General features: G+C 44.8%; 1 protein-coding gene and 1 long non-coding RNA gene across 2 annotated transcripts in view; one reads left to right on the forward strand and one right to left on the reverse strand.

The window, feature by feature from the left end:
* Positions 1-563: 563 nt before the first annotated feature.
* The window catches only part of LOC117941523 (E3 ubiquitin-protein ligase TRIM21-like), a 20,390-nt gene continuing 12,349 nt past the window's right edge, over positions 564-8,604 (reverse strand). Inside the window, exon 3 of the mRNA XM_034866530.1 lies at positions 564-2,294. Within this exon, the coding sequence (XP_034722421.1) occupies positions 652-2,294 (1,643 nt within the window). The 3' untranslated portion in view covers positions 564-651. The remainder of the gene's footprint in view (positions 2,295-8,604) is intronic.
* Positions 6,270-8,604, forward strand: part of LOC117941531 — an 8,506-nt gene continuing 6,171 nt past the window's right edge. Inside the window, exon 1 of the long non-coding RNA XR_004655919.1 lies at positions 6,270-6,279. This is a non-coding gene — a long non-coding RNA (uncharacterized LOC117941531). The remainder of the gene's footprint in view (positions 6,280-8,604) is intronic.

The raw sequence follows: 8,604 nt of genomic DNA on the forward strand, positions 1-8,604 counted from the left end.
CCCCCCCCCCCCCCCACTCGACAGCACAGAGTAGGCGGTGAAATGGATTTTGGCGTTGTAACTATCCAGTATATGGCCATCACCATTGTTTTTGTTAATGTTAACGTTAACTTTAATGTAACCATACGCTATTACTATATAAATAGATCAACTGAGTTGTGTTTAATTTCTTCACTGAGACAATCTGAAATGAAAAGACTACTTCAGACAAAGCTTTCTCTTGGGAAGGGAGAGATAAACAAGATCATGATGGGACCCAAAGAAAAAGGAAGGCCCTGCATTCTCACTGCCCCCCCCCCCCCCCCCCCCCCCCCCCCCCCCCCCCCCCCCCCCCCCCCCCCCCCCCCCCCCCCCCCGCCTAACTCTTGTGCAATGCGCATATTTAAGTCAGGGAAATGAAAAAATAAATTTGGAGGTCTGTAATACTCAAATCCTGGACACAGTCCTGTTTTTGACCTAATCTTACTTTTTCACATAATCTTACTTTACTTTTGCTTAACCTGTTATTTCTTGCAGTGTACTCTACCTATGTTACTTTATACACTTATCAACTCTTTTTTCTAACTTTTATTTTTCACCTTGACTTTAAGAAATAGCAACTAACAATTTCCCTGAGGGGATCAATAAAGTATTAAAGTATTCTTATTGTGATTAGTTTACTCTGACAGGAGAGATGATCAGAGGGGCAGAGTTTTTACCACCTTCATTATTACCAGTATGGAAGAATGGGAAGAGTTTCTCAGTGAAGGAGCAGCCAGTAAAGGAGTAGATAAGAGCTGCAGCATCTACGTCATAAAAGGAGACCAGACCCTCCTCATAGTCCACAAACACCCCCACCTTCTGAGGAGGAGACTTCAGAGAGAGACGGATTTGAGGGTCAGCAGAAGCGTAGTACTTATTTCCATTTCTCAAGCATGTCGTCCAGAAACCATTCTGAGGACTCAGTGCGATGTCTCCCTTCCTGTTGATCGACTCTCTGGCCACTCCTAAAGTCCATTCAATCTTTCCTTTAACTTGAACCTCAAAGTAAAATCTGCCTGAAGAGAAACTCAGTTTTCCTAAAACACATCCGAAATAAGAAAATCTCTCTGGGTTGTCTGGGAGATTCTTCCTCACATCACCAGTATACACTTGTTTCCCATCATCAGACAGGATAAGTAGAGGATGTGCTGTATCAGGATCAAGAGTCACATCCACTGCATACTGCTTCAACTCAGACTCAGCAACCAGCTTCTTCATCTCTTTACTGAGTGTCTCCTCCAGCTGAACCACAGCTTTCACCACAGTCCCCTCATATGATGATGGACGGACGCTGACCTCTGTCCAGTCCTTGGTGGGTGGAGGTTGTTGCTTGTTTAGGTACTGGACCCTTTGGAGAAGATGGAGGTGGTCTTCAGAGCGTGAGAGCTGCTCCACCTCAGTGCTTCTCTTCATCAGCTCAGAGATTTCCTGTTCCAGCTCTGTGATGAAAGCTTCGGCCTGTTTTTCTGTTGTTTTCTGCTTCTCTTTGACGGTGTTGATGAGCTCATTCAGGCCTCTCTCAACAGACTCCATCAGAGAAGTGAAGACCTGAACACCTTCTGCTATCTCTCTGTCTGCATCTTCCTCACTGAGGTCGACTAAGTGTTTGATCTCTTGAATCTTCAGTCGTCTCTTCTGGATCATCTGCTGGATTTCAGCCCCTGTCATCCCCAGCTCTGCCTTCTTTCCTTCGCATTCTTCTTTCAGAGGTACAACATCATGGTTATTGTGATCTGAATAGGGACAGAACATGCAGACACATGTCTGGTCGGTCTTACAGAACAGCTCCAGAGGTTTATCGTGCTCCGTACACATCCTGCCTTCGAGGTTCTCCACGGGGTTGATCAGCTGATGTCTTTTCAGACCTGAAGTGGTCAGATGAGGCTCCAGGTGAGTCTCACAGAAGGAGATCAGACACACCAGGCAGGACTTCAGGGCCTTCAGTTTGGTTCCAGTGCAGACATCACAGGGAAGTTCTCCTGGTTTGGACACTTGTTGCTCTGAGCTGCTGCTGCTGGCTTTCTGTTGAGCTGACTGCCTGAACTGAATGACTATCTCAGAGATGAAAGTGTTGACGTGCATCTCAGGTCTGGTGTTGAAAACGTTTTTACACAGCGGACACAGGTACTGGTCATTAGTATTCCAGTGGTCAGTGATGCAGTTCTTGCAGAAGTTGTGACCACATGATGTGGTGACAGGATCAGTGAACACATCCAGACAGATGGAGCACAGATACTGATCTTCAGACTGCAGATAGTTTGTAGCAGCCATATCTACACACAATAAAAAGAAAAAGATATTTAATATGTATGACAGGGAACAAACATGTCCAACAATGTTAACTTAGCATTAAAAGTGTCATAATTTACCAAATGAGACTTAAAGCTATAGTCCGTAGTTTCCACCGTCCCCAGGAGTAATTCTCAGTAATGACAACAATTCAGCACGTAAACGTCGCCGGTTGACACCATGATGAGAAATAGAGAGAGTTTTGTAGAGCTGAGATTCTGAAAGTGCCCATATTCCGAAAATAATCAAAACAATTTCTGGGATTTGGGGTTATTTTGTATCTCTGGTGCTTCCACAAGCATACAATTCAATTCAATTTTATTTATAGTATCAATTCATAACAAGAGTTATCTCGAGACACTTTACAGATAGAGTAGGTCTTGACCAACAGGAGGACCCAAAAGTTCTAGTAGTTTCCTCCAGAGCGACAGTGGCGAGGAAAAACTGCCCTTTAGGCAGAAACCTCGGACAGACCCAGACCCAGACCCAGGCTCTTGGTAGGCGGTGTCTGACAACCGGTTGGGGTTAGATAAAGAGTGGCAATAACAGTCACAAAAAAATAGTAGTTTGTAGTAGTTCATGGCATAGCAGGGCACTGTGCGGCATTACAAGGCACAGCAGGACGTAGCAAGGCACCGCAAAGCGTAGCAGGACGTAGCAGCACGTAGCAGGGCACGGCAGAGTGTAGCAGGATATAACAGGGCATTGCTGAACATGTAGCGGGACCATGGCGACAGCTGCTACCATGATTCTGGAGCTTCCCTGATCCAAGGAAACATGCTGGATGAAAAAGGACATAAGGACTCCGGGGAATGACTCCCCAGAGCTAGGTTAGTAACAAGCATTTCTGGGACATGGATGCACAGAAATAGAAAGATAAAAAGATAGAAAGAGAGAGGAGAGAGGAGCTCGGTGTGTCAAATGAAGTCGCCCAGCTGTCTAAAACTAATACAGCATAACCAAGAGAGACAAGTTAAAGAGAGGAGCCTGGTCGGGCTAGAACTCTCCCCAACCGAATCGGGCTGTATGCCCTGCCTCCCTCTAGTTTTATTATATTCTTGATTATATGATAGATAAATCTGACAACTATGACGAGAAGCAGGTTGGCCTGATTAGGCGGACGCTGGGACACCTCACTCCCTAACAATATTCAATTAAATTTTATTTATAACAGTTATATCTTTGACTATAGGCTTTATCAAAGAGGAAAGTCTTAAGCCTACTCTTAAATGTGGAGACGGTGTCTGCCTCCCGAACCCAAACTGGAACCTGGTTCCACAGGGGAGGAGCCTGATAGCTGAACGCTCTGGTCCCTGGACCCAAACTGGAACCTGGTTCCACAGGAGTGGAGCCTGATAGCTGAACGCTCTTTCTCCCGTTCTACTTTTAGAGACTCTAGGAACCACCAGTAATCCTGCATTCTGGGAGCGTAGTGCTCTTGTAGGGTTGTAAGGTACTATGAGCTCTTTAAGATAAGATGGAGCCTGACCATGAAGAGCTTTGTAGGTAAGAAGAACGATTTTAAATTCTATTCTGGATTTTACAGGAAGCCAATGCAGAGAAGCTAAGACAGGAGAGATGTGATCTCTTTTCCTGGTTCCTGTCAGAACACGTGCCGCAGCATTCTGGATCAGCTGAAGAGTCTTTATGGACTTTTCCGAGCAGCCTGATAATAAAGAATTGCAGTAATCTAGCCTAGAAGTAACAAATGCATGGACTAGTTTGTCTGCATCATTTTTAGACAGGATATTCCTGATTTTTGGAATATTACGTAGGTGAAAAAAGGCGATCCTTGAAATTTGCTTTATGTGGGACTTAAAGGACATGTCCTGATCAAAGATAACTCCAAGATTCCTCACAGTGGTGCTGGAGGCCAGGGTGGTGCTGGAGGCCAGGGTGGTGCTGGAGGCCAGGGTAATGCCATCCAGAGTAACTATCTCTTTGGATAATGCGTCACGGAGGTGCTTGGGTCCCAGAGCAATAACTTCAACATGTGAAGGCACATTTAAAGTTTAGCTAACTGATTAGTTTCATCCGGCGTAATAGATAAAGACTTGGAGAAAAAAAAACTCCATGGTGTTTTAAGTGAGATCCGGTTTCTGAATGTCCTCTGCCTTCAGTCTCCAGGTGAGCTGTTTAGAATCATCAGGGCCGTCTACGCCCTTGGCCCAAACATTTGGTGAGTGCTAACCACTTTAGCTAATACCACATCAGCTGTTTCTCCAACTTCGGTTAGTACGAGGCAGAATTATCCAGGAGACTTCTTCTAAACGAGGACACACTTCCAACTTAGCGAGGAATACCTCCAGACGAGGGACGTGGAAGTAGTTCTCTACAGTTTCTTGTGTAGATTAGGGTGAACTTATGTGTGTTGTAGCTGTGTTTTCCCTTTGAGAACATGAAGAGCGTTAGCTTCTAGCTAGTAGCGCTGCACAGTACTAGTTACTGAGCATGTGCAACTCCCAACAGAGATGGGATAGATTGAGATGTCTCACTCTGGAGCTAAAACTTGAGAGATGTCTCACTCTGGAGATAAAACTAGTGAGATGTCTCACTCTTTTTGTAAAGGAAACCATGGAAACCTATTCCGATATACCCTCTAAACACAATTATGACCCTGAAAATGAGCAGAATATGGGACCTTTAATTGTCTTTGTATCAACCCATTTAGCAATGGCTTTAATGTAACGGACGTTCATTAATATAAAAAAGTTACGCACTAAAGCCTTAATGACAAACAGTCAGGAACATTATAAAAGACTTCTTCATGTTCATGATAGGTGTCATTCATAATTATGACGTGTCATGTCAGTCTTTAGCACGACCCTTCAAATGGGTCATGTCACAACATCAAACTACATCAACATAAACAGAATTTCCTCATCCCATATCCTGTTTAAATTAAAATATAGAAAGATTTAAACGTTGATATATCGCCCAGCCCTCGATGTTAAAGGGGTAGAAATGGAAACTAAATGTTGAAGCAGCATGCTAATGAATGAGAAGCACACATGAAGAGCTGAAGTCTGTCATATGTTCTGTTAGCTTCTGTTCAACCAGCTGTTAGTTCCTGAAATAAAGGCTGCTTTGTTGTTTTAGCCTTGCTAGCAGCAGGACACCAAACACTACTATAATGTACATGAAAGATGACATCATCATCAAACTACAACTTTAAGCTTAACAAGTGTGACTGGAATGAGTGGAGCCCCCCCCTGTGAGTGTGAGATCTAAGCTTGTCTAATGAAGAGACCGAGTCCTTATCTGAGAGGCCTGAGGGCTCGATGGCAGGAGCATCTAGTCTGGACTGGGACTACCCTCCGTTTGCCAGCTGGCATTTTGCCAGATTCTTGACTGAAGTTATTTATGAGGCAGTCCCGCCCAACCAAAACACTACAAACTGTCCCAGCCTATCACACCTCAGCTCCTCCCAGGCCCCGCCCTCTTTGCCCATATTAGGATTACCCGGCTCCAGTAACTGATGGAGACAAACTGCAGGTTTCAACTTGTCCCTTCAGAAACCTCTGGATGTGTTATTACTCAGTCTATAGTTCAGGATTAAATAACCCTAATATTAATAAGTATCTTTTGTCTTGTTGTTGAGGACGTGTGTCCACAAATCAAAACCAAGACAGATTTACACTTTTGATGGGATGAAGGTTGTGACACACACCTGTCAATCAAAGCAGCTCTCGTTGTGACACTCCCTCATATCTCAGCAGTGAAGTCAGCGGAGATTAAAATCTAACTTGTTTCCTGGTGCTGATTAAATCTGACTCAACTGAACATAAAAAGGCTCATTTTGGCCAAAACGTCACACATCATAGAATAATTACTGAGTTACTTCAGATATTACAATAGTGCTGAAAGAATGAATCACTGCTCTCATCTTAAAGGATATCATGTAGCCCCAAAATCTCCCAAATGATAGGCGAGTTTCTCCATCAAAGGTGTGTGATGTTACCTGTTAAAGTCCCGTTCAGATGAGGTCAAAGAGACGTCGTCCCTTCATCAGCAGACACTGACAGATGCTGCTGCTGTCTGTCTTCATCTGACTGACATCTGTCACATCACCACACCTTTATATCCAGAAAGGTCATGTGACCTGAGAACAGGACGCGGTCGGACCTGTAGGGCTGCCAGTCAGCGCTCTGATTGGACAGTTTTCAGGTTAATTATGTAATGAGGGAGGAACAGTCTGAACTTGTAACAACATGTAGAAAGAGTTTGACTCCAAGGAATCTGTTATTATGTTGTTAGGATGGTTTCCTCATGTTCAGACATGATTTTAGTGACAAACAAGTTTTCTCTGGCTTATAAATGGTGCATATAGCTGCTGTAAACAGAAGAAATCTCCCAGGGGAGCATGCCCCCCTAAGATTCGTCTGAGTCCCCGATGTTCCCAACGTCTGGCCCCGCCCCTTCACACAGACAGGGTTTCCCTGGCTTATTAACAGGAGGTGAAGACAGGCGGTACTATATGAGTTGGGTACTGTACCTCATCCATGAGATAAGTTAGTTTGAGGGGGATCACTGAGCTGTGTAGACACCAGCTGCTGTAAACGGAAGAAATCTCCCAGAAATCTCCCAGGGGAGCATGCCCCCCTAAGATTCGTCTGAGTCCCCAATGTTACCAACATCTGGCCCCGCCCCTTCACACAGACAAGGTTTCCCTGGCTTATTAACAGGAGGTGAAGGGCACCCAGATAGCTCAGTGGTTAGAGCGGGTGCCCATGTACAGAGGCTTGCTCCTCGAGGCAGCGGGCCCGGGTATTGAATCTGGCCTGCGGCCCCTTTGCTACATGTAACTCCCCCTCTCTCTCCCCCCCTTTCACACATCTTTGTCTGTCTAATAAAGGGGAAAAAAAACTAAAAAAAAACTGGAGGTGAAGAGAGGCGGTGCTGTATGAGTTAGGTACTGTACCTCATCCATGAGATAAGTTAGTTTGAGCGGAATCATCAGCTGTCTATACACCCTTTGATAAGTGGAAGAGGAAGAACTCTCTACACTACTAGACGCCCAAACTACTTACGGGACCATTGTAACACGGCATCCTGATGATCAGAGGGGCAGAGTTTTTACCACCTTTATTATTACCAGTATGGAAGAATGGGAAGAGTTTCTCAGTGAAGGAGCAGCCAGTAAAGGAGTAGATAAAAAGCTGCAGCATCTATGTCATGAAAGGAGACCAGATCCTCCTCATAGTCCACAAACACCCCCACCTTCTGAGGAGGAGAATTCAGAGAGAGACAGACTGGAGTGTCATCATTAGCTTCGTACTTATTTCTCTTTTTCAACATTATAGTCCAGTAACCATTCTCATTGAGCGCTAACTCCTTTTATACCCTCCCCTCAGTAACACCCCCCCCCCCGTCTCTACTATGCCCACTTCTGCCGTATAATAACACCCGTTACTATCAGCGGGGCGGATGGTTAGGCCTATATTAAAAGGAGTTACTTTGATACTTCCCGGATTGTATAAATACTAGGTTTTCCATCCACACACAGTGATTTGCTAATTTAAATACTTTTTAAAATTAATTAGTAATTATTATATTTAGTTTAATTTCTTTTTACTAGAGACACACACACCCTTGCTAAATTTAAAGGGCCCCCGTCCGGATCAGGAAGACCAGAGGCGAGGCCAGAGGCCTTTTCTGATTTTTACCCCAGACGTCCCCCACTGACGGGCTCTTGTCCCCCTAACCCTAACCCTGTATATTTTAAGCACTGACCGAGGGGATCTTTACAACCAATGATTTTTCTTTATTACTCACGGTCAGGAACCGTTCCTCCCAGGGTCATCGGCGGTCCCGTCCTTCTCAAGGACGCCGGCTAGCCTTCGTTGGTCGCCGGTCCGAGAGAGGCTAAGTGCTCGTGGCTCTGACCGGCAGAGCGGATGGGAAAATGCCCCCCCGCTAGGAGATAACAGGAGGTCTGACTGTCAACGTCGATCCACGACGGGCTGCAACTCGCCGAGGGGGTTAAAGAGGAGTCTTAACTATCCTCACGGGAGAGAAGCTTCTGCCCTCGGAAAGCTGAGGGGTGAGAGAGACATTAAATGACTAAAATCAAGGAATTCAAGTCTTTTGGTCTCCTAGCTCACAACAAGCTCAGGTAGTTTTATTATTTAGTGAATAATAAAAAAAACAGTACAGAATACAGAAATAATCTTTTCCCTTTTCTGCCCTAAAAGCAGAGAGTATCAAAATCAGAAAATAGAAAAACCTGATAAGTGGGTATGCTTGCACTGAAGAGAGAGTCCACATCAACTCACATTTATAGTCAAAGTCAAG

The sequence above is a fragment of the Etheostoma cragini genome, unplaced genomic scaffold, assembly GCF_013103735.1.
Source record: "Etheostoma cragini isolate CJK2018 unplaced genomic scaffold, CSU_Ecrag_1.0 ScbMSFa_897, whole genome shotgun sequence".
Classification (NCBI taxonomy): domain Eukaryota; kingdom Metazoa; phylum Chordata; class Actinopteri; order Perciformes; family Percidae; genus Etheostoma; species Etheostoma cragini.